The 25,646-nt window shown below is 42.3% G+C and overlaps 1 protein-coding gene and 1 pseudogene across 1 annotated transcript in view; both read left to right on the plus strand.

Moving 5' to 3' along the window:
• The window catches only part of ZNF445 (zinc finger protein 445), a 30,831-nt gene extending 6,119 nt beyond the window's left edge, over positions 1–24,712 (plus strand). Inside the window, 7 exon segments of the mRNA XM_038570253.1 lie at positions 11,996–12,547; positions 14,830–14,998; positions 15,347–15,423; positions 15,717–15,843; positions 16,320–16,430; positions 17,246–17,355; positions 17,357–24,712. Coding sequence (XP_038426181.1) covers positions 12,119–12,547; positions 14,830–14,998; positions 15,347–15,423; positions 15,717–15,843; positions 16,320–16,430; positions 17,246–17,355; positions 17,357–19,381 — 3,048 coding nt within the window. The 5' untranslated portion in view covers positions 11,996–12,118 and the 3' untranslated portion in view covers positions 19,382–24,712.
• Positions 4,359–5,860, plus strand: LOC100687103 (annotated as a pseudogene).
• Positions 24,713–25,646: the final 934 nt, after the last annotated feature.

Genomic DNA, 25,646 nt, shown 5'->3' on the forward strand with positions numbered 1-25,646 from the left:
CTTCCTCAATTTCTTTCATAAATGTCTATAGTTTTCAGAGTACAGATCCTTTACCTCTTTGGTTAGGTTTATTCCTAGGTATCTTATGGTTTTTGATGCAGTTGTAAATGGAATTGATTCTTGATTTCACAATCTTTTGTCTCATTGTTAGTGTATAGAAGTGCAACCTACTTCTGTGCATTGATTTTATATCCTTCAACTTGGCTGAATATAGCAGTGTTTGAATGGAGTCTTTGGGATTTCAGCATATAGTATCATCTCATCTGTGAAGAGTGAGAGTTCTATTTCTTCTTTGCCAATTTGGATTGCTTTTATTTCTTTTTGTTGTCTGATGGCTGAGGCTAGGACTTTTAATACTCTGTTGAATAACAGTGGTGAGAGTGGACATCTATTCATCTTCTTGACCTTAGGGGGAAAGGGTATCATCTTCCCCCTGAAGGTGATAATCTCTGTGGTTTTTTCATATATGGCTTTTATGATATTGAGGTATGTTACCTTTATTTCTACTTGGTGGAGAATTTTTTAAATTAAGAAACAATGCAGAATTTTGTCAAATGCTTTTTTTGCATTAATTGAGAGGATCATATGGTTCTTCTCCTTTCTTTTATTGATGTGGTGTATCGCATTGGTTGATTTGTGGCTATGTAACCACCCCTGAAGACCAGGAATGAATCCTACTTGGTCATAGTGTTTAATTGTTTAAGTGTCCTATTTGGATCCAATTAGCTAGTATCTTGGTGAGAATTTTTGCATCCGTGTCCATCAGGGATATTGGTCTGTAATTTTCCTTTTTTGTGGGGTCTTTGTCTGGTTTTGGGATCAAGGTAATGCTGACCTCATAGAATGGGTTTGGACAGAAACCGGACAAGATGGCAGAAGAGTAGGGGTCCTCAACTCATCTGGTCCCACAAACTTAACCTAAATGACTTTCAAAACATCCTGAACACCTACGAATTTGACCTGCAACGTAAGGAGAGAGCAGCTGGAATGCTACAGAGAAAAGTTTTTGCCTCTAACAAGGTAGGAAGGCAAAAAAAAAATAAAAAAGAATAAAGTGGAGGAGGGGAACTGTGAATAGCAGGGCTAAAGAGGGGTGGTGTAAGCCTCTGAGGCCTGAAAGCCCAGGCCTGGAGAAGTGGGAACCTTAAAAATCCAAGCCTGAGTTTTCCCTGACAGAAAAGTACTTGGCAGGGAAATCAGGCAGAATTGCAGGAGGGGCAGTGAAGCATCAAGATTCCCAGAGTCACTGTAACAGGAGGGTCGCCCAGGGGAAAGTTCACCACAAATCGTGGTCTGATCTCGGTAAAAGGCTGGAGTGCCACAGCCCTCCAGACATTTGAGAGAAGCCCGCTGGTTATGCGTACCAGCTCTGGAACTGCCTTTACCCTAGAGCCTGAAAACGGATGAAGGCAGCTGTCCTCCATTCTCTTTGGAGGAGGTGGTTCCCAGGAGCGCAGGTCCAATGGCACAGGGCCCTGGATCCAAGGGTGCAGAAGTGGACAAAGTTGGCTATCCTCCATTCCCCCTGGGACAGAGAGAAGCGCGGAGGGCACAGGAGAGCAAGAACTCTCCTGCCGCTAGGCACCCTGCTAGCTGTGCAGATCAGTGCACCTGCACCTGCCCCCAGGAGCAATCTAGGCCAGTGTGGACTGGGAGACTGTGGTTAGTTACACGTGGGGAGCTGGACTCCAGAGCTGGAGATCTAGCCACTGCCATTTTAGTTTTCCTTTTCTCTTTGTTTCCCCTTGTGCCTGGGGGATGTGGGGCCTCTAGGGAAAAAAAGGCCTCACAGGATAAACAGCTAACACTCAGCCCGGCACCCAGCAGGGGGCGGGGGATCTCTACCCAGGCACATACCTGGGTAGTAGACCTGAAAATCAGTGTAGTAGACCCCTCCCCCAGAAGATCCGCTGGAAGAACAAAGGATAAGCAAATTACAAAACGAGCGGCACTGGAACACTCCAGAACTGAGGGAAAATAGTATATAGAACTAGAGAGTCCTTTTATTTTTGCTTTTATTTTTTCATTACAGCTCATTTTTATATCAGGCTAAAAATTTCCAATATTTATTCTCTTTTCCTACATTAACTACAATATTTTACCAACTTTTCGTTTTTAAGTTTTTTCCTTTTTTACTTTCATATTTCTACAATTACCTGTCTTAGATATATTTTTCACTCCTGGATTCCCTTCAAAGTATTCAATTTAATTTTGGTAGATATATGAGATACGGTTTCTGTTTTTTGCTTTTTCTAATTTTTGTTTTTTGCAATGGAGGAAGTTAGTACTTTCTAACACATGACCAAAATACACCCAGATCCAAGTGGGACAACATGTTGATTCATTCTGTGAAATTATATTCTCTCTTCCCATTCTACGGCCCTCTTTTATCTTGTTCATGATTTGTGGTCAATATTGGATCTTTATATAAGTTTTGCTGGTTTATATAAATTTTAGGTTGAGTGTCTTCTAGCATACAGAACAAAATACACTCAGAACAAGAGGATCTCTCTTTAGGACCCCTCAGGGAGACTACATTCTCTCCACTACCACTTCTTCAGCACCACCATCTGCCACTTTTTTCCCTCTCCTCTCTTCTTTTTTTTTTTTTCTCCTTCTTTGTTTTTTGTTTTTTATTTTTACTTCTTTGTTTTAAAATTTGTTTTTCACATTAATGGTCCTTTTATTTCATTCTGTTCTTCTTTTCCTTTAATTTTCTGGTCTCTGAGCTCTTCAGAATCATAAAGGATGTATTTTCCTTAGGTTGAGGTTGATACTTTTGACTCAGCTCACTCATTCAGCCACTCTGCACTGCACAAAATAACTGGAAGGAAGACTTCACCACGAAACAAAGAACTGGAAGCAATACTCTATGTCACAAATGTACAGAATTTGGATTTCAATATGATGTTAGAAATTCAATTCTGAGGTACAATTATAAAATTACTGGTGGCTCTGGAAAAAAGCATAAAGGATTCTAGATACTGCCATACTGCAGAATTGACACCTAATCAGGCTGAAATTAAAAATAGATTAACCGAGATGCAGTCCAAACTGGATGCTCTAAGTGCTAGGGTTAATGAGGTGGAAGAGAGTGAGTGGCATAGAAGACAAGTTGATGGAAAGGAAGGAAGCTGAGGAAAAAAAAAGAAAAACCACTAAGAGCCCATGAGGACAGGCAGAAGGAAATAAATGATAGCTTGAGAGGGAAGAATATATGTTTAATTGGGATTTCAGAAGAGGCTGAGAGAGAAAGAGAGAGGACCACAAAGTATATTTGAACAAATCATAGCTGAGAACTTCACTAATCTGGGGGAAGGAAACAGGCATTGAAATACAAGAGATAGAAAGGACCCCCACCCCAAAGAAATAAAAACCATTCAACACTTCGATATCTAATAGTGAAACTTGCAAATTTCAAAGAAAATTCTTAAAGCAGTTTGAGAGAAGAGATCCTTAACTTACATGGGGAGAAATATCAGATTAACAGCAGACCTCTCCACAGAACCCTGGCAGGCCAGAAAAGGCTAGCATGATATATACAGGGTACTAAATGAGAAGGACATGCAGCCAAGAATACTTTATCCAGCAAGATGTCATTCAAGATAGAAGGAGAGATAAAGAGCTTTTAGTGTAGGCAGAAACTTAAAGAATACGTGACAACTAAACCGGATCTGCAAGAAATATTAAGGGGGACCTGTAAAAGAAAGAGGAATCCCAAAGAATCCTAAAGCAATAAAAAAGCAAGACCTATGTATATGCCCATCTACTAGAGACTCACTTACTTATTTATTTATTTACTTTTAAAGATTTTATTTATTCATGAGAGACACACACACAGAGAGGCAGAGACACAGACAGAGGAAAAGCAGGCTTCATGCAGGAAGCCTGATGTAGCACTCGATCCCAGAACTCCAGGATCACGGCCTGGGCCGAAGTCAGGCACCAAACCACTGCGCCACCCAGGGATCCCCTTTTTTCCAGTTTTTTAAGGTAAAAGGATTGGTTGATTTCAGATCTTTCTTTTTTGGATATGCAAAAATTAATTATGCATTAATTTATTAATATATTCATTCACAGAATAAAATTCCCCCTAAGCACTCCCCGAAGTTAATTTCATCCTATTAGTTTTGGGATGTTTTGTGTTCATTTTTGCTTATTTCAAAACGTCTTCTAATTTCCTTGCTATTTCTTCTTTTACTTATTGAATATTTAGGACTATATTATTCCAACAGGAGCATTTCTTTAAAAAAAACAAAACTCATTTTGAAATAATTGTATATAAAAAAAAAGAAATAATTGTATATTTACATGTAGTCACAAGAAAAACGCCATGTATTCTTTACCCTCCCCCAACCATGGTCTCAGTAATAACATCTTGTGAAACTGTAGTACAGTGATACAACCTGATATTGACATTGATGTAATCAAGATACAGAGCATTTTCATCACCATACAGATCTTTCACGTTTCCCTTTTTTTTTTTTATAGTATTTTTGTCACCCCTTGTTGGTGGAATAGACCTCTTTACAAAATATTTGGTTGGACATTAAGACTGATGACAGAGGTGCACTCATGAATATGAATATGAATATATATTGAATATATGAATATGGATATGAAGAGATTTACTACTCAAATGAGGCTTCTGGAAAAAGGAAGGCAGGCTCCAAGCTGGTCTAAAATGTCTTAAGAGATATTCTGTCCCACTTGTGTGGAGGTCGGTGCCCTGTCACTACCTGCTTTGACCATGGCTGTGTTTTGTGAAGTGTTGACCAAAGCTCCCCACATGGCCCTGATCCTCATGGTGGTGACTGCAGTCCTGGCAACAGCCAACTCCCCCTCCCAATGTACCACAGGTGGCAGGACCCAGAGGGCCCACTGCTCACTAGGACTTCTGGTTGTACTCCTTTCCGGCTAGAGGTATTGCCAGATGCTATGCCAAAACAACAGTTGCTCTTTTGGATTGAGTAAGTTTTATTACAAACTCACAATCACCATTATATGTATTTAGGAGTATTTTCTGCTTTGTGTGCTATTCCTCAAAAGGAGGGATACCTTTGATTGTATAAAGTGAATGTGCAGTGATGATTTGGATCTTTTTCTACAGTGCAATATAGTTTATGGCATTTGAGCATTATAAAATGTTAATTATTATAAAGTTAGGGGTTTATGGCCATGTGCACAGATAAATTGCTGCATCCATGGCAAGTATGACAGCAGTTATCTGTACCAATCCTCTTAACATGGTTAGAGTATGCCTAGCATCCCAGGTGAAAGAGGAACATAATTATGCAAGAATTATTCATGCATTCAAAACAATTTATGCAAATGAAGGTGGTTTTCTTGGATTTTACAGAGGCCTGATGCCTACTATGCTAGGAATGGCTCCAAATGCAAGTGTTTCATTTTTATCTTTTGGTACTTTAAAGAGTATTAGGCTTTCCTGTGCTCCTACTCTTTTTGGCAGACCTTCATCAGATAATCCTAATGTCTTATTTTTTAAAAACTGATATAAATTTACTTTGTGGTGATGTTGCTGGAGCAATTGCACAGATCATATCCTATCCATTTGATGTAATTCATTGGCAAAGATAATTAGGAACTATTCTTCCAGAATCTGAAGAGTATCTTATCATGCGGGAGACTATTAAGTATGTCCATGGACACCATGGAATTTGAGAAGGATTATATTGTAGTTTATTTCTTAATTACATTTGCTATATTCCATCTCAAACAGTGGCTTTTACAGCATATGACTAGGAAGCAGGTTTTTGTTACCTCAACTAAAAAAAAAAGTGATTTCTTTTCCTTAATAAGCTCTTAGAGGGAGAAATAAAATGATACTTTAATTTTGGGGGGAGGGACACCTGGGTGGCTCAGCGGTTGAGCGCCTGCCTTCAGCCCAGGGCAAGATCCTAGAATTCTAGGATCGAGTCCCGAGTCCCACGTTGGGCTCCCTGCATGGAGCCTGCTTCACCCTCTGGCTATGTCTGTGCCTCTCTCTCTCTGTGTCTGTCATGAATAAATAAATAAAATCTTAAAAAAAAAAATTTTAGAGGGAATGTTACTTGAAAGCCTTGTCATAGGAAGCACTGGTATTTTAGTTCTTGATTTGTTTTATTCATAAGTAATCAAAAGTCTTTGTGCTTTTTGATGGCAAGAGTTATACCTTAGAGCACTGAAAAAATTCCTAAGCTGATGCTGGCTAATCAGTTAGATTACTTAAAACTTTTTTTTTTAAGATTTTATTTATTTATTCATAGAGACAGAGAGAGAGAGAGAGAGAGAGAGAGAGAGAGAGAGGCAGAGACACAGGTAGAGGGAGAAGCAGGCATCATACAGAGAGCCTGACATGGGACTCAATCCAGGGTCTCCAGGATCACACCCTGGGCCGCAGGTGGCGCTAAACCGCTGAGCCACCTGGCTGCCCTTAAAACTGTTTTAAAATGTTATTTGGAAGTAGAACTAATTTAAAATGGGATCCAGGAGGTTGCCATTCATTTCATCATGCTTTAAATCCAAGCATTAATTATGATCATGATTTTCAAAGCCTCTAATATTGGTTATTATTATTACAATAAACAGGCTTGGTTTTATTGCAGCAGAATGATGAGAACTGAATGTTTAAGTTATACAAAACATAGCTTAGAAGCCAACGTTGAAGATCATTCTTACTTTCTCTCTTCTCATAATTCTGTTCCACTAGATAGGACTAACACTTTTTCTCTTCATTTTTAAATAAATATTTAAAAATTAGTCTTGTGGAAATTCAACAATAAATGAAGAATTTTTGGGTATTGTTCAAATGTTATTACTAGATACCAAGACTTATTTTATTTTTTTATTTTAATTTATTTTTTATTGGTGTTCAATTTGCCAACATATGGAATAATACGCAGTGCTCATCCCATCAAATGCTCCCCTAAGTGCCCATCACCCAGACCAAGACTGATTTAAATGTGTTCTAAAAATCGGGATCCCTGGGTGGCGCAGCGGTGTGGCGCCTGCCTTTGGCCCAGGGCGCGATCCTGGAGACCCGGGGTCGAGTCCCGCATCGGGCTCCCGGTGCATGGAGCCTGCTTCTCCCTCTGCCTGTGTCTCTGCCTCTCTCTCTCTCTGTAACTATCATAAATAAATAAAAATTAAAAAAAAAAAAAATGTGTTCTAAAAATCAGTGTTATTTCTCTCTCATTTTTCTTTAAAGATTTTATTTATTTGAGAGAGAGAGAATAAGCACAAGCAGGGAGGGATGGGTAGAGGGAGAAGCAGGCTTCTCACTGAGCAGGAAGCCCAACACAGGGCTTGATTTCAGGACCCTGGGATACTGACCTGAGTCGAAGGTAGGTGCTTAACCAACTGAGCCACCCAGGTATCCCAAAATCAATGGGTTTCTCAAAGGAAGTAATAATAAATACTGAATATCCTCACTTGATATATCAAAGCAGATATTCAATATATCTCAATACCAAAGCAGATTAGCATTATAGATTTGTTTTTGTTAGGTGATTTGGTATATAATAGAAAATTTATTCAAGTGGACTTTGAAATATCCAAAAATATAAATATGAATGTCAAAGAATGTTTGTTAAGACATTATGTCATGATATATCAACTTGTTTTTCAGTGTAAAATAGTTTTAATGTAATATAAACTTAAGTAGAAATGTAAAACATGATTTGAATTGATATCCTTATGTTAAAGTAGTTTTAAATGTAAAAAAAAATCGCTTCAGAGAGCAAGGAAAGGTGACTGGCTTTGGCTTCTTTTTTTTTTTTTATGATAGTTGCACAGAGAGAGAGAGAGAGCAGAGGCAGAGACACAGGCAGAGGGAGAAGCAGGCTCCATGCACCGGGAGCCCGACGTGGGATTCGATCCTGGGTCTCCAGGATCACGCCCTGGGCCAAAGGCAGGCGCTAAACCGCTGCACCACCCAGGGATCCCCTGGCTTTGGCTTTTATTATGGTTAGAGTGAAGCTGGGGTGAGGATTTTTATACACGGGCCAGGGCTTGTGTGCTTTGAACTTTGAACTTCCTGCCAGTGCTAAGGGAGCAGCTGGACTTTCTTATTTCCTTGACCAGATGTTGGCAGGAAGGAGAAGTAAGAGTGGTGGGCTTAAAAGCTGTCAGCAGTCAAATATCAAAAATGAAGTCAGTTCTTAATTAAGTAAAACCATAATATCCTCCAACTCTGCTTTGCAGTCCTTAACTACCCTGGCAACCACTAATCTGCTGTCCATTTCTATCTTTTTCAAGAATATTGTATAAATAGAATCATATACTGTGTAACCTTTTCAGGTTGGCTCTTTTCATTCATCATCATTCTCTGGAGATGTATCCAAGTTGTTGCAAATACTCATTCTTTTTATTGCAAGTAGTGTTCCATAGTATGGTTGTACCTTAGCTTAACTATTCATCCATTGCAGGACATCTGGGTGGTTTCCAGATTTGGGCTATTATGAATAGGCTACAGTGAACAATTGTATACAAGTTTTTCTGTGGACATAAGTTTTCATTTTTCTGGGATATATGTCTAGGTGTGCAACTACTAGATTGTATGGTAGGAACCTGTTGAATTTTTTGTTTGTTTTTTAAGATTTTATTTATTCATGAGAGACACAGAGAGACACAGAGACCTAGGCAGAGGGAGAAGCAGGCTTGCAGGGAGCCTGATGTGGGAGTCGATCCCCAGGACCCCAGGATCATGCCTTAAAGGCAGGCGCTTAACTGCTGAGCCACACTAGTTGAGTTTTTAAGAAACCGCTACACTGCTTCCCAAAGTAGCTGTACAATTTTACATTCCAGCTAGTAATGGATGAGTGATTTGGTTCTTTCTGGTGGTTTTTTTTTTTTTTTTTTTTTTTACGATTTTATTTATTTATTCATGAGAGACACAGAGAGGCAGAGGCAGAGGCAGAGGGAGAGAGAGAAGCAAGGCTCCCTGCGGGGAGCCCAATTTGGGACTCGATCCCAAGACCCTGGGATCATGACCTGAGCGGAAGACAGATGCTCAACCACTGAGCCACCCAGGCATCCTGAGTGGTCTGGTTTCTTTGTATCCTCAACAGCATTTGGTGTTGCCACGTTTTATTTTAGCCATTCTGGTAGATGTATAGTGATTATGTTATTGTTGTTTTATTTTTTTTATTTTTGTTGTTGTTTTAATATGCATTTCCCTGATGGCTAATCATGTTGAACATTTTCTCATATGCTTATTTGTGTGTCCTCATTGGTGAAATATATCTTCATGTCTTTCGCCCATTTTCTTATGGGATTGTTTGCCCTTTTTACTGCTGAGAATTCTTATTATAGTCAGATATTAGTTCTTTGTCAGATATGTGGCTTGTAAATATTATCTTCCAATCTGTAGCTTGTCTTCTCATGCTCTCAACAAAGGTCTTCCTAGAGCAGGTTTTAAATTTTGATGAGGTTCAGTTTATCAGTTTTCCTTTTTATGGATCATGCTTTTAGTGTCAATTCTAATGACTGCCTAATCTTAGAGCCTAAAGATTTTCTCCTGTGAGGGATCCCTGGGTGGCGCAGCGGTTTGGCGCCTGCCTTTGGCCCAGGGTGCGATCCTGGAGACCCGGGATCGAATCCCACATCGGGCTCCCGGTGCATGGAGCCTGCTTCTCCCTCTGCCTGTGTCTCTCTCTGCCTCTCTCTCTCTCTCCGTGTGACTATCATGAATAAATAAATTAAAAAAAAAAAAAAAAAAGATTTTCTCCTGTGCTTTTTTCTAAAAGTTGCATACTTTCATATTTTTTTTTAATTTTTTTTTTATTTTTATTTTTTATTTATGATAGGCACACAGTGAGAGAGAGAGAGGCAGAGACACAGGCAGAGGGAGAAGCAGGCTCCATGCACCAGGAGCCTGATGTGGGATTCGATCCCGGGTCTCCAGGATCGCGCCCTGGGCCAAAGGCAGGCGCCAAACCGCTGCACCACCCAGGGATCCCCAGTTTCATGTTTTATATTTAAGTCCAGGATTCATTTTGAATTGATTTTTGTGTAAGCTCTAAGGTTTACATTGGCCCTCATGATTTTGTCTATCAGTGTCCAGTTTCTCCATCAGTATTTAAGTATCCTTCCTCCTTTGAATTGGTTTTTGCACTTTTATAAAAAAAATCAGTTGGGCACATCAGTAGGGTAGACTCCTGCACAGCGGTGTGGCCTGCAGCATAAGCTCTTTGCCTAGATCTGAAGAAACAAACATTCACGGAGAGCCCAAAATGTGCCCAGGTTGTTTTTTCACTTAGACCCCACAGCCATACCCGTATTATACAGTGAGGCCACAGATATTTTAAGAGGTAAAGTGATGTCTCCATAGTTAGTTGATAAATGAGGTTGATTTGAACCCAGGTCAGTCTTAGTTCATGTCCTCTACTCTGTTACTAAGCTCTAGTGGCTCCTGAGTGTGGCTTAACCTTTGGATAGCCTCCATTAGCATGAATTACTAAAGGAAATAAGGAGTTTAGTAGAGGGCTGGGTTAGTAGTTTCCAAATTACACTTCTTAACCCATTGTTGGGGCCATAGTCATTTAAGGGATTCCTAATCAGCATTTGTTTTGTTTTTGAATTGCTTATTTGAGATATTTTAAATATATTAGTAAAGTCACATTTGATATTACAGACCAGTTGGGCATATTTGTATTGCAGGTTTTTCTTTTCCGCTGGTTTGTGTCTCTTCTTCCACCAATACCACAGTCTCTTTTAAGTTTTTATTGAAATTCCAGTTAGTTAACATACAGTGTTATATTAGTTTCAGATGTACAATATAGTGATTCAGCACTTCCACACAACACCCTGTACCCAGTACAAGTACACAAAATAATGCATATCACCTATTTCCCCCCACCCCCCCCCCAACATCTCTCCTCTGGTGACCATCAGTTTGTTAAAGACTGTTTCTTGGTTTGGTGCACATGTGCATGTGTACTTTCTCTCTCCCCCCCTTTTTGCTCATTTGTTTTGTTTCTTAAATTCCACATATGAATGAAATAATGGTATTTGCCTTTCTCTGACTGACTTAGTTCACTTAACATAATACTCTCTGGCTCCATCCACGTTGTTGCCAATGGCAAGATTTCATTCTTTTTGATGGCTGAGTAATACTCCATTGTATATCTATACCACATCTTCTTTATCTGTTCACCAGTCATTGGACACTTGGTCTGTTTCCATAATTTGGGTATTGTAGATAATGCTACCATAAATATTGGGGTGCATGTATCACTTTGAATTAGTGTTCTTGTATTTTTTTTTCAAGATTTTATTTATTTATTCATGAGAAAGAGAGAGGCAGAGACATAGGTAGAGGGAGAAGCACACTCCCCTCAGGGAGCCTGATGGCAGGACTTGATCCCAGGACCTCAGGATCACACCCTGAGCTGAAGCAGGTACTTGGCTGCTGAGCCACCCAGAGCCCCATGTTCTTGTATTCTTGGGGTAAATACCTACTATTGCACTTGGTAGATCTGTAGTCTTGATTATTGTATCTCTAAGTCTTGAAATTAAATAGATTTCTTCACACTTTATTCTAATTTTTAGAAACTGTTTTAGCTATTGTAATTCCTTTGCTTTTCCACGTAAATTTTAGGATAATCTTGTCTACATATACAAAAAACTTTGCTGAGATATTGATAGGAATAGCATTAATTCCGTGGATCTGGGGGAATATTGCCTCCTTTCTATGTCATCTTCCAGTATGTGATACGGTATGTATCCATTATTTAGATCTTCTTTGGTTTCTTTCATCAGCCATTTGTAATTTTTAGCATATAAGCCCTGTACACATTTTTGTGTATTCCGGAATATTTTCTTAGTTTATGGCATATGTGACAATCTAGCCCTCACCTGCTTCATATTGGCAGGCACGGCTGTGCAAATCTTCATATGCTCTCTTTTCATACATCCAAGGGTGATTCTGGCTACCGTGATCTAACTGTACCATCATTCTCACATCCCTCCTGAACAATAATATTGTTTATTTTAGTCTCTTGCCAGTGACATCTGATGTCCCAGCAAAGTGCTGAATAACTACTCCTGAGGTCCCAGCAGCGACACGGCTAACATAGAATTGGTGTGCACTCTGCTGGGTAGACTCTGAGCAGGAGTGATGCCTCCAGGTAGGTGGTATGCAGTTCATCCAGCTCAGGCCCAGGCTTCAAGGGAACGAGGGCGTCTTCAGATGGTAAAGAAGGAAGAAGAGGATGAAGGCTATACTTCAGTGCAGGCTGCCAGGCCACAGACACTCAACCGTTCTGGCCAGGAGCTGTTTCGCCAGCTCTTCAGGCAGCTTCGCTACTATGAATCTTCTGGGCCCCTAGAGACTTTCAGCCGGCTCCGGGAGCTCTGCCGCTGGTGGCTGAGGCCTGACATTCTCTCCAAGGCCCAGATCCTGGAGCTGCTGGTGCTGGAGCAGTTCCTGAGCATCTTGCCTGGGGAACTCCGGACCTGGGTACAGCTGCATCACCCTGAGAGTGGTGAGGAGGCTGTGGCCCTGCTGGAAGAGCTGCTGAGGGACCTTGATGGGACACCATGGAGGGTGAGTGTGAGCAAGTGTGTGATGCCCAGAGAACTCTGCCTGTCAGTCAGCCAGCTTGTCTAGAGTGGGTCTGTTGGGCCTCCGAACCCTCAGCATTGAGGAAGGCAGGAAATGTCTTCCCTTTTCATTCCCACAACACCTGAACAGCTGAGAGATGGACCCTGAGCCAAGGACGTTTTAGCAGGCAACTTCCTGGAGGACAGTCAGCTCCAGGAAGAGGGTCTGTAGATAACAGTAATGAGCTTTTGGATGCAGTGACTTACATGCAAGTCCATTTCCATGTATCTAAGTTGACTTGATGCTGACCTGTGAAGTGGGAGTGATGTGTCTCTTGCTTGTTAGAGTCAGGACTCTTGGCTTCTGAGTACATGGTAAGACCTATAAATTCAGTGCACTCATAACATATTCTTTCTTTTTTAGTAAGCTTTTGAGAATTTGTTCTGTGCAGGAATCAGGAGTAAAAAAAGAGTATCGAGGGTCAATCCAGGGCCTAGAAATTGGAAGACTTTATTTCACAGCTTCACTCCTCTTGCTCACATTCTTTCAGAACATCAGTTTATTGAAAAGAATATGCAAAACTGATCTAACAATGAGAACAGTGTATATTTGAATGTCCACCATCTGCCCAGCCCCGGCCTTAGCACTGGGAAAGAGCTGTGACTGCCCCACACAGGCGAGCTTCTCAATGCTTCCTGTAGCTTTGGAGTTTTTATTTATTTTTTTTTTTTAAGAGCATTTATCATTTTTATAGACTTCTTTAAAATTTTTTTTCAATAAAAATATATGTAATTCCACATATATATAATTTATGCATAAGTGAAAATTACCTTTACGATTTCTGAAACATATTTGACATACTCTTCTCCCAAATATAATCTCAAATTAAGTCAATCAAGTAACACATCTGACTGAATATCTGCCATCAGTAAATGATAATAAATCAGTGCAAGGTATGACTATTTAAAAAGAAAACCTTTGTGCTTAACATTGGTTACAATTTAAAAAAAATCTAAAAGAACATTTATGATTTTTACCAAAATACCAAGATGTTCTAAATGATTGAAAAATAACTGATTAAAGCAAATTAGGTACATAGTAGGTACAGAATTGTGGCTTGGTTACATTTAATTCTTTTAGAGCTACATGTAAGGTTTGAAAATCCCTGAAAACATTGCCAAATGTTCATACAAGGCCTACCTGGTTGAAAGCTAGTCAGAAATTAGAAAACAAAATGGACTGGGAGGACATCTCCCAAATTCTGAAAATGAACGGAATGGCTCAAGATACACATAAATATCATAATCACCCTTTGGTTCATATGAATTGAGCAACTAGGACCCAAGAAATTTTGTTCTTAGACTCATTGGGCTGTCTGCTTCCACCTTTGTATTGTTTCTGTATTATCTTTTTGGTAGGGAATGAGAGGAACCAGGTCATCATCTTTAGGCTGTAGCTCGGTATCACATGTTTACAGCCTCTGGCCAAGAATCATCCAATCAGTGGAATCAATGTCTTGGCCACGGGACCAGAAAAAACTTGAAAGTTCATTGGCTATAAGCTTCTTATACTCATTTCCACATCAGGGATAGCCTTGCCTCAGAGACTGGAACCATTTGAAGTCCCAGGGCAAAGAGTGCCTCTTTCCAAGTCTCTGCCTGGAGGGGCACTGCCAGTTTTTGTACCTGAGACTTTCTCTTCTGTGGTTCCATGGCTGACCCTCACAAGTAGCATTGCCTCTCTGGCAGTGTTACTGTCTTAGTCAGATTTACGTCTGGGACCTGTGCCACTTCTTTGAGGTTACTTTGCTTAACAGTGCCTGGAGCAGGGCCTGATACTTATAGATGTTATCTATCTGCATCTCTGCTGTGAACCATTATCATTTAACTCAGGGGTAAATTTCTTCTCTCTCATTTCTAAGTTCCAGACCAGAGGTGGGAGCTGAGGGGCTAATGGGGAGGTGTCACTGCAGCCCCTTAGGCCTTACAGCACTGCCTTGCTGGATGCCTCCCTGTGTTGTAGCCAGAATCTGGTTCCACCTATGTCCTTCATGGCCCACACGAGAGCCCAGGGAAGCTGAGGGCTGAGGGGTTCCCCCCTGGGCTTTCTCTTCCTCCTTTCCCTCTGCCTGTAGGTAACAAAAGGCCTGGTTTGCCTTCCTCTGGGTCCCTGCTTTTAAAGATTGGCCATGTGGCCTCTTGTCTGGGTTTGCTCAGAGGGATCCTCAAGACTAGATCCCCCATGATACCCATGGGGATCCTCTCACATCATTTTCTTCTTACCAGGACCCAGCCCTTGCTCAGAGCCCAGACGTGCATTGGATGGGTACAGGAGCCCTGCAAGCCTCACAGATATGGCCCCCTGCTTCACCTCTCAGGAGCGACTCTACTCTTGGGGACTACCTGGAGCCTCCCTATGAAACAGGAGTGTGTCACTTCCTGGCTAGGCAATCCGGTACTTGACATCTAGCTCTAAGACCCCAGCTGTATGCCACACATCCCAAAATAGTATTGTCATTTCACCATCTGTCCTCTCTTGGGAATCCCTTTCAGTTTTGGCACTTAGCCCTGTGTCCTTTCTACCTTTCTGTGACCCATGTCTACCTAGCTCCTCCTCCCTTTGCACCCCCTACACCTCACTCCCCAGCCCTCAGCAAACACTGGGGAAATGTGGAATGGGTGTTTAACAGTTGTCCATACCTGCTTGTAGGCCCAGGAATCCTCTGGGGGGGAAGAGTGGACCTCCTCAGTGGGGTGCCAAGAGCTGGGCTACCTTCTCTCATGGCTCTTTCTTCTCCCTTAGAGCCCCCTGTTGCCCAGGTGCCTGCCCTTTCCCAGAGAGAAGGGTGCCCAGGAGACCTGTTGACAGCTCAGCCTCAGGTGAGCCACAAGACCTTGGGCCTTCATGACATCTCAGCATTGCTGCCTAATGGAATCATTGAGGCTTCTCCTCATCTTGAGTCTGTGTGTCCAGTAACCTCATATCCAAAGACTCAGATCCTGGAGACCAGATTATCCCCCTTGAGCCCAGAGCTCTTTTGCTGGGTGGTGGTCTTCTCTTTTACCCTTACCGGGTCCATATGTGCTCACTCAGGACCTGCTCCCTTCCCCTGCCCCCTCCTAATAGCCAGGAGTTATAGACTGACTCTCAGACATAAGACTGTGTTTTTCAGGAGGCTGTGACTTTCAAGGACGTGGAAGTGACCTTCTCACAGGATGAGTGGGGATGGCTGGACCCTGCTGAGAGAAACTTGTACAGGGATGTGATGCTGGAGAATTACAGGAACATGGTTTCTCTGGGTAAGGCATTGATACCCATGCTTCTACCTACTTTTACTTCTATCTTATTATTATTATGGTGTCTAGACATGGACCTGGCCTGGCTTTGACCCTGGCTCTATCACCTAGTCTCCTCTCTTGAAATATGATGATAATGATACCTGTTTGCTGGATTATTGTAAAGGTTAAAAATCATATATGTCAAATTCATAGTTAGATATCCCAAAAATGTTGATTGAACTGATTGAGTTGTCTTGTGGCTCCCACCTTCAAAGAATCCTAGTGATCCTTTTGGCTGTGACTTCTTTCAGCCTCTTTTGTCTCTGCTCAGAGCTGTTGGAAATAGCTGTCTGGGCCTCCTGTCCTGGCTTCCTCCACCAGCCTCCCTGGCCTTGCCCTTGTCCTTGCCAGGACCTCAGGCCTGAGAAGGTCCTGGAGAATAGATCTGTATGATTTATCTACCCTTCCATCTCATCCCATGTCCTTCTCTTCTGCAGTGGGACCATTCGCCAAACCTATTCTGATTTCCTGGCTGGAGGCAAGGGAGCCATGGGGCCTGGATGTCCAGGGAGCTCAGCCTAAGGGGAATCCAGGTGTTGCCCTTGCAGGTGAGTTCCAGAGAACCTCTGTATCCTACTCCTCTCACATCTACTCTTCTCTTTCTTAAGTCTTTTACACTAACTAAGTCACAGAGAACATACTTTGTTGTTTGCTAGAAGGAAGATCCTTAACAAGTATTGCTAAGGAGTGCTGGGCTTCTGGGTCTCTCCCCTCTGGACTGACCTATTAGACGTTTGTTTCTGGCCCTGCCCCTTCCCCAGAAGCCTTTTCAGTAATTGTTCTTGCCCATTGGGGCTTCACTGTTGCACTGTTTTCTATTTAGTGATGCTACTCCTCATCCCTCTGCTGTATTCCTGCTGGCCTTGGCTCATGCCCACCCCTTTGAGCTCTAAAGAGCCCTAATCCCACTACTGCTCTTCTTCTTCGCCCCTATGAGAAGCTTGACTTCCAGTTCTTTCTGCCAGTCTTCCATGGTCCTCCTCCCTAGAGCTCTTGAGTGCGTTGGTCTTCTTATCCTCATATACCATGATTCCTCTCCCCTCTCTTACTGTTTAACATTCATTTATTGGCTGTGTTATTCAGCTAAATGTGATTTCTGTGTATGTTCAGCTGCTGTGCCCACCTTTTCCTTCTCCCTTCCCTGTCATCTGGAACATTCTTCCATGTTTTGCCTTCCCAGACTATTTGGTAAAGATACTGACAATCAAGCAAAAGCCTCACTGCCCAAGATTGTGGCTCTTTATTATTTATTTGTTTGTGTGTGTACTTGTTTGTCTGTCCGTCCATCCATCCGTCCTTTGCTGCTTTCTGCATTCCTGAGTATGGAAAAGAGAACATTGTCTTGTGTTTTATTTTGTGTCAGGAGGTGAGCTTCAGATAAAAACAAACAAGTTCGTCTTAAAACATGAACCTTTGGAAGAAGCAGAAACCTTAGCTGTGCCGTCAGACTGTTGTGTGATGAGTGTTTTTGAAGGGAATGGGCCTCAGAGACTCTTTTGAACAGAAGACCAGACTAAAGGAACAATGTGGAAACCCCATACAAGTAAGAGTTAAGAAAGAAGAGACCAATTTCAGTCACAGGACAGGAAAAGAATCTGAAGAATCGGGAAGAAGTACTAGTTGTAATTTAAAACATACTACATATTTGAGAGTTCCCAGAAGAAAGCGATCCCTTAAACATGGCTGTGGCAGACACTTCAAAGGGAGTTCATACCACTATGATTACAAGGAATATGGGAAAGGGCTCAGGCACATAGTTGGTGGATTTAGCCTGCATCAGCGAATTTATCCTGGACTAAAAGGAAATACAAAGGATTCACATGGGAAAGACTTCAGCATTAGCTCACATGGGCAGAATCTTCACATGGTGGGGACATTGTATAAGTGCAGTGACTGTGGGAGGACCTTCAGTCATAGCTCCCATCTTGCCTGTCATCAGAGACTTCACACTCAGGAGAAACCATTTCATTGCAGAGTTTGTGGGAAAGCCTTTAGGTGGAGCTCAAACTGTGTGCGACATGAAAAGATTCACACTGGAGTGAAACCTTATAAATGTAGTTTATGTGACAAGGCTTTCCGACGCATGTCTGCCTACCGTCTACACCAGGAAACTCATGCTAAGCAGAAATTTCTCGAGCCTAATCAGTTTGAGGAAGCTCTCATCTATGGCCCAGGATTTGATCATCATTTGAGAGACCAAAGTAGAGGGAAACCCTTTGACTGCAGCCAGTGTAGGAAATCCTTCCACTGTAAATCGTATGTTGTTGAACATCAGAGGATCCACACTCAGGAGAAACCTTATAAATGTACCAAATGTAGGAAAACCTTTAGGTGGAGATCAAACTTTACTCGTCATATGAGAATGCACCAGGAAGAAAATTTCTATGATCAAGACAAATGTAGAGAAGACTTCAGACCAACCTCCAGTTGCAGTCAGCCCCAGAGTGCTCCTGCTACAGAGAAATCTTTTCCTTGTCAGCAGTGTGGGAAAACTTTTACTCGAAAAAAATCCCTCATTAATCATCAGAGAATTCACACAGGTGAGAAGCCATACAGATGTAGTGAATGTGCAAAAGAGTTTACCCATCGGTCGGCCTTTATTGCTCATAAGAAGCAGCATATCATTCAGAGAAAACCTGAGGATGGGCCATCTTATAGTCAGGACAGCGTGTTCCAGGTTCCTCAGAGTAGTCACAACACAGAGGAAGCCTACAAATGTAGCCAGTGTGGCAAAGCCTTCCGTAATCACTCGTTCCTCCTCATCCATCAGAGAATTCACACCAGAGAGAAGCCTTACAAGTGCAAGGAATGTGGGAAAGCTTTCAGATGGAGTTCTAACCTCTCCCGTCATCAGAGAATTCACTCTCTGGAAAAACAGTATGAGTATCGTGAAAATGGAAACACACCAAATCTGCAGCCACAAATCCTCCCTGGTGAGAAACCTTTTTGGTGCCAAGAATGTGGAAAAACTTTTACACGTAAAAGAAGTCTTTTAGATCATAACGGAATACACAGTGGAGAGAAGCGCTATAAATGTAATCTGTGTGGGAAATCTTATGATAGAAAACATCGCCTTGTTAATCATCAGAGAATCCACACTAAAGAGAGACCTTTTAAATGTCAGTGGTGTGGGAAAGATTTCATTGGAAGACATACCCTCTGCATTCATCAGAGAAAACACACCAGAGTGGCACAGTCTGAATGCAGCCTGGCTGGGTTGTCTTCCAGCCAGGATACAAAGGTGAGTTTACAGGAATTAGAACCAAGTGAGGAGAAGCCCCTTGAAGATTCTGAGGAAGCTTGTGACCAGAGCATACCCATTGGGAAAAAATGCCACAAGTGTAGCACCTGTGGAAAAATTTTTAGCAAAAGCTCACAACTTATTAGCCACAAGAGATTTCATACTCGAGAGAGGCCCTTCAAATGCAGAGAGTGTGGGAAGACCTTCAGGTGGTCTTCAAATTTGGCTCGGCATATGAAAAACCACATTAGAGATTAGCTTGGGATCTGACAGTGGGGAAAAGGGGTTCCTAGCAGCACTGCTAAAGAACCCTTAATTGTGGGCAGTGTGGGGAAAACCTTCACAAAGGATCTAGCCTTTTCTATTTTCAAAGCTGGTGGCAGAGAATTCTGAGGATTCAAAAACTCAGGGCACCCGCTTTCCTACCTGCTGGGCCACGTGATGCTGGGGAAGAACAGCAGCCTCTTTATTGGGGCCCTTCTGGAGGCTCGGGCCCCAGGAGCGGCCTTTGCAGAGTGGCATGGAGCCCCTAGCCAGGTATAAGTCTAAAAGCAGATAGCGTTGCCCTTTGTGGTTTGACAAAATACCTATAATGTAATGGGCTTTGCTGCTGGGGAGGGGCCAATTGGATCCTGTGGTGGTGCATATTCTGTTTGACCTTACAAGCAGCAGCAGCAGCAGCAGCAGCAGCAAAAACTCCTACTAGTCTCCTCAGATGCCTCCTGGGAGTTCTGGCTGCAGCTTTGGACTTCATATCTTGCTTTGGTATCTGCCACGGGCATAGAGTAATCTCAGCAGCCCATGGAGGAGAGCAGAGTTGGACTCAATCACCTGGAAGGGTGGGGCTCTCACATTGCCCCATTGCTGTCTCTACCCTACCCCACTGCATGGGCAGCAACAGGCCATCTATTCATCAGAAATGTGCTGAGTACCTCCCATATGCCAGGCACTGTTGTGTGTTCCAGAGACCTAGGAGTGACCAGAACAGACAAAAGATCTGCTGTCTTGGATCTTTACAGACAATAAACAAATGAGACAAATAGTAGTTGAGAAGGTGATATATGTTTTGGACAAAATGAGAGAAGAGTGAGAGGCAGTACTGGATTAGGAGGAGGGTTGCGATTTTAAGTAGGCTGGTTAAGGAGTGCTTCAGCAGAGAAGGTGAAACTTGAGCAAATACCTGGAGGTTAGGGCATGAACCCTGTGGGTCTCTAGATCAAGGCACAGGAGGTGGAATCTTATCTGTAGTCCTTGGAGAATGGCAGGCAGGTCCCTGGGCTAGAGTGGAGTGAACTTGCAGAAGAGCAGGCCCCAGAGAGGTAGTGGGCCAAGCCATGTGAGTATCATGGGTGCCCACTGGGTCTGGAGCTGCCTCAAAGGGAGGGAGGGAGCTTTGGGACAGTTTTGAGTTGAGGAATGATGTAGTCTGAATCTGAATTACATTTTTATGAGGTTAACCACAGACCCAAGGGCTCAGTGAGATTAAATAGCTTAGAGATTTTTATGCAGTTATCTCTGCTGCCAGTTTCCATGAATGGGACCCTCTTCTCTCCCCTCAAAGGGTCTGAATTTTCTATAAGACCTCCAGTTCTCAATAGTTGTGAACATTTAACTATTGTGCTTGCATCTCTAATTTCTGCACACTGCAGGGACCTTCTAACCCTCATGTAGCTTTCTTCGCACATTGGATCCGGTGCTGATATCGGGTTCAACCCAATGGTACCAGTTCACATGATTGGTGCCCTCTGGAGAAAAGGTGGCCTGGTGGGGTTGGCCCCATCTCATTTGCCAACTTGAAGCAAAAAGAATTAGCTCAGTGGCAGGGTAAAGGAGTGATTTTTCTAAAATTCGTGTAAGTAGTCATTGCTTCTGGTTATTGAAGAGCTCACATTATGAATATAAGGATAAAATATCTCACTTGATAGTAGAGCACCATCTCAGACTACATTTTACTGCGTGAGTTGGGGCAGACTGGTGCAGCAGGTCATTTTTTGTAGTGAGAAGAAACCAACCTGGAAAATGTCCTTTCAGTAGAGTGCAAGTAATCTTATCCTTCTTGGATTGTTGTGGGCAGGTGAAAATGAAGACTCTGATACTTTGTGGTGATATCACATGGAATAGCCAGAGGTGGGGACTAGGGGCAGACATGGTGTTCGTGTCTGGTCCCCATTCAGCTTTGTATTCAGGGGAGTTCGGTAATCCTGGCTCTGCATCATTTTCCTACAGCAGCTGTCCATGGAAATTGGGTGTCCCATCACTGGTCTAGTACCAAAAACTGGCTCTAGAAGTGGCTGGGCAGGCACCAGAGTCCCATGTGCTGAGTCCAGGGTCATGGGATGGCCAGGCTCAGTGTGCCTTTTCTTGGCATGATCTTGGACAGGTCACTGAGCATCTGCATCTATTTTCTCGCATGTAAAACGAGTAATTAAATTGTTCCCTGATTCTTAGGATTGGCAAAGGAGGGCTTGGTGTGCAAAGGTTCAGGGTGAAGTAGCTGATCTTTAGGACCACAGTCCTCACAGAACTGCAGCTCTGAGTCAGCTTGAGCTTCAAGTGAGTTTGTGCTACAACCACGGAAATACCCCTTTTCTGTCCATATTCCTCCCACCCTCCTGCCCAACTCCTTGTGCCACTGTCACCCCACAGACTTCCTGCGCCAATAGCGGTTTTCTACTGCCATTTTTATAAAGTGGGATATACTTATTTTTAAACATTCAAATCAAATTTTCAAGTGTACAAAGAAGTAAAAATCAACAGAAATGCCTCTATACTGAGGTAAGCCTTTAATATTTTGGGATTGTACTGATGGGGTCTGTTCAAGAACCTGAATTTTTAAATAATTTTATGAGTCATATATGATTATTATAGAAATACTAGTAAATACAGATTAGCTAAAGGAAGAGGTCTCACTACTTTAGCTAACTACTTAACATTTTGGTGTAATCGGTGTTGGATTTAACTCCTTGCTTGCCCCTGAACACCCCTGGACTGGCTGTCCTGTGCTGTCTATCTTCACTAGGAGTGTAGACCCTATCCATGCTGGCCCAGGTCCTCATCCTTCAAGCTAATAATCCTCGTCGTCCCTAATCTTCATCTGTCAAAGACCTCTCTCCTGGCCCCACCTCTTTTGATGCCTGTATCTTATTCTGCTAGGTGTCCAGGTTTTCAAGAGCTAGGCCTGCCTCTGCAGCCAACCTCCACTCTGGAGGCCAGGCTTGGGTGCTTATTTATCTGTTTGCTGTACAGAGACTTTGTAAAAAAAATTACCTGAACTAGTTCAGCTGAGTCAGGATTGGCGTGCTTTGAGGGGGCCTTGAGAACAGTGATGACTGGAGGTCACCCATAGGTGCACCACCACAGTTCAGCTCTGGGTGGTCCCAAGCCATGTGGCTTCAATTGACAATTTCTGACTGCCCTAGCCACCAATTCTCATGTTGTGCCCCATTCTGGCCTGGAGAACATGCAGGCTTCTTTGAACCCTGCCTTGCTTGCTTTTGCTGCCTAGGAAGAACCGAAGTTGGAGCAGGGAGAACCAGAGGGCTGGGACTCCCCCAGAGATGAGTAAGTATTGGAAAGTCTTTGAATCAGTTGTTCAGTGTGGTTGACCACCACCTCGCTGACAGACCATCAGCCCACACAGAGACATGTACATAGAAGAAAGCACGGGAAATAGGGGTTAATATGGACCATCTCACACTCCTCAAGATGACAAGCTTTACAAGCCCTAGCATGGGTACCTGTGTGGAACAGTGGGAATTCCCTGTGCAAGTGGGAGTGGGAGTGGAAGTTGTGATAGCTCCTGTGCCAGGTAGTCTGCAAAATCTTATAATGGTGTGCGTACCACCAGCAGTCCTACTCCTGTATAAACCCTAGAGGAACTTCATGTGTAGAGGGACATTTGTATAAAACTGTTCATTGCTGTATTGTTCGTTGCAGTATTGTTTTAGGTAACAAGAAGGGGAAAAGCCTAAATGTCCATCAACAGGAAAAAGAAAAAACAGGAAAATGATTCAAAATATTCTCTGTGTATTGGTCCATGGTGTTTTTGGTACTTTGGCAAGAGAATATGAAAGAGCTAGAATTACATCTTTAAACATAGATAAATAAAAACTGCTGAGAAAGTTGCAGAAGTTATGTAAATATGTCATTTATGTAAAATTAAACATACTGTGTATCTGTGGGCACATTATTTAAACTTAATTTGTGTTTCACTTTTTTAATGAAATGGGATAGTATTTGCCAACCTCACAAGATAATTGGGGGTGGAGAATGGTTCATGAAATAATGCATGTAATAAAGTGTTTTAATTAGTGGCTGGCATGTAAGCATTGTTGGCATATAGTAAGTAATGTTATTACTGTTTTGCACAATAATATATTCCTGTGGATTCAATTATATGATGAAGAGTATAAAGTCATGTATTGGAATGTTGTGTGAAAGTCGTGTTCTGCCTTTTCAGGGCGGGAGCTGCTGATGGAATAAGGGAGGATATGTGGAAGCTGCAGTTGTGTTTTATTTCACTTTAAAAATTGTTGTAGGTGAGTCATACGTTGCTTAACAGGATAGTGTGGTTTTTTTTCACTGTTTAAAATACTTAAGAATAAAAATGTTTATAAGCATGGACTCTGGCATCTTACGATTTTATAGAATTCCTGGTTCTGCCATTTATATACTGTTACTTAGAGTGAGCCATTTAATAATCTCTCAAGGCTTTAGTTTCCTCACCTACAAAAATCAGCAATAAATAAATGGCTATTAGTAAAGGAATGGTTCAACAGTTCTGATGTATCTATGATGGAATACCATGCATCCGTGAAAATGATTGAAAATATTTTCTGTGTATTGGTCCATGTTGTCCAAGACATACAGTTTATAGGAAAGTATGCGCTCTATTTTCTTTAACCTTTTTGCCTAAAAGTAGGAAGTGAAGCTTTAGACTCAAAAGTTTAAGAAATGGGGGGAAAAGCTTAGGTAATGGGATCCTGTGGATGGAGATGTTTAGTCAGCTATTCCATTTTATTAGGCAAGTGAAGAAAGGTGACTAAATCGCTTATATGCCCAACTGGCACACCTATTTAGTTAATGCTAACTCTGTAGAATAGCAAAGAGGACTTCTATCACCCAGGTTATAGTCAGGAGCCAGAAACCATACCAATTAATTTAAGAAAAAGAATTTAGAATTGTTTAGGAGATATATCTAAATAACTAAAAACGCAAAAAAAATCCTAGTATATATCATGGAGGTGTAGTGACTTGAGACCTGGTACCACCCCAAGGCTGGGGGAACTTTAATGGAGACTCACCCCATTTCTGATGTTTAACCACTGACAGTTTTCAATCCCTCTCCCTCCCCACTTTTGCCTGATACCTGAGCAAGCTGATAAAGCCCAGGCACTCCCTCAGCACTTGAGGTGAAGTTTATGCAAACCCTGGCTTTTTCTATTACCCTGGAAGCCCAAACCCCTAACCACAATAAAAATCAGAGCCATTTGCCCCTCCTTGCAATCAGTGTAAACTGACTGGCTTGGATGTCTGTTTTGCTCTTCCCAGAGAGCCACATGTGAATAATAAAATTTTCTCATGACCTTATTGATGTGTGTACTGTCATTTGTCTTGACATCTGAATCAGTTTGGGGTGGTGGGACACTGATCACACCTCCACGGAGCAAACTACAAAGCAGGAACAAAGAATTGTTAAAGGTAGGACGTTGGAAGAGACTACCTGTAGAGCTGAACTCAGACCTACATGGAGGAGAGCACTGCTGGGCTGGAGCTGGGCTGAATCAGAAGGAGGGCCCTATGGTGACAGAACTGCAAGCTGGACCCAGTTGCTGCTACCAGAGGGAATTGCCACTGCTAGAGTAAAGAAGCATTGGGAACAGGAGGCAGTGCCCACATACACACAAAAACCCTCCTCTTTGTATTAGGGTTCTTCAGAGGAACAGACCTAATATGATGTGTGTATACATATGGAAAGAGATACATGGAATTGTTTCATGTGATTCCAGAGGCAGGCAAGTCAAAAATCTGCAGGATGGGCCAGCAGACTGGAGACCCAGGAGAGTTAATATTCCTGTTCTGATCTGCGAGCTGACTGTTGTAGAACCAGGAAGAGCCAGTGTTGCAGATGAAGTCCAAAGGCAGCCTCCTGGAGAATTCTTTCTTGCCCCGGGGGGGGGAGAGGGGGCAGTCTTTCTGTTCTATGCAGGCCTTCAACTGATTTGATGAGACACATCCACATAATGGAAACTATCTTCTTTACTCAAAGCTCATCAATTTAAATCTTACCCAGAAATACTCAACATATTCAAAATACTGTTGGACCAAATATCTGAGCACTCTGTATCCAGCCAAGTTGACACACAATCACAGTTCTTCAACACTGCAGATTTTAACATTTCCTGATACCAGAACCTGATGGGGAAATAGCTGGCAAAATAGATGTGGGTCACAGAGTTCCAACCCCATTCTCAAAGCATCCTAAATTATCTTAAAAATCCCTAGGATGTTTGACTTAAAACTT

This window comes from Canis lupus, chromosome 23 (genome assembly GCF_011100685.1).
Source record: "Canis lupus familiaris isolate Mischka breed German Shepherd chromosome 23, alternate assembly UU_Cfam_GSD_1.0, whole genome shotgun sequence".
In the NCBI taxonomy this organism is placed as follows: domain Eukaryota; kingdom Metazoa; phylum Chordata; class Mammalia; order Carnivora; family Canidae; genus Canis; species Canis lupus.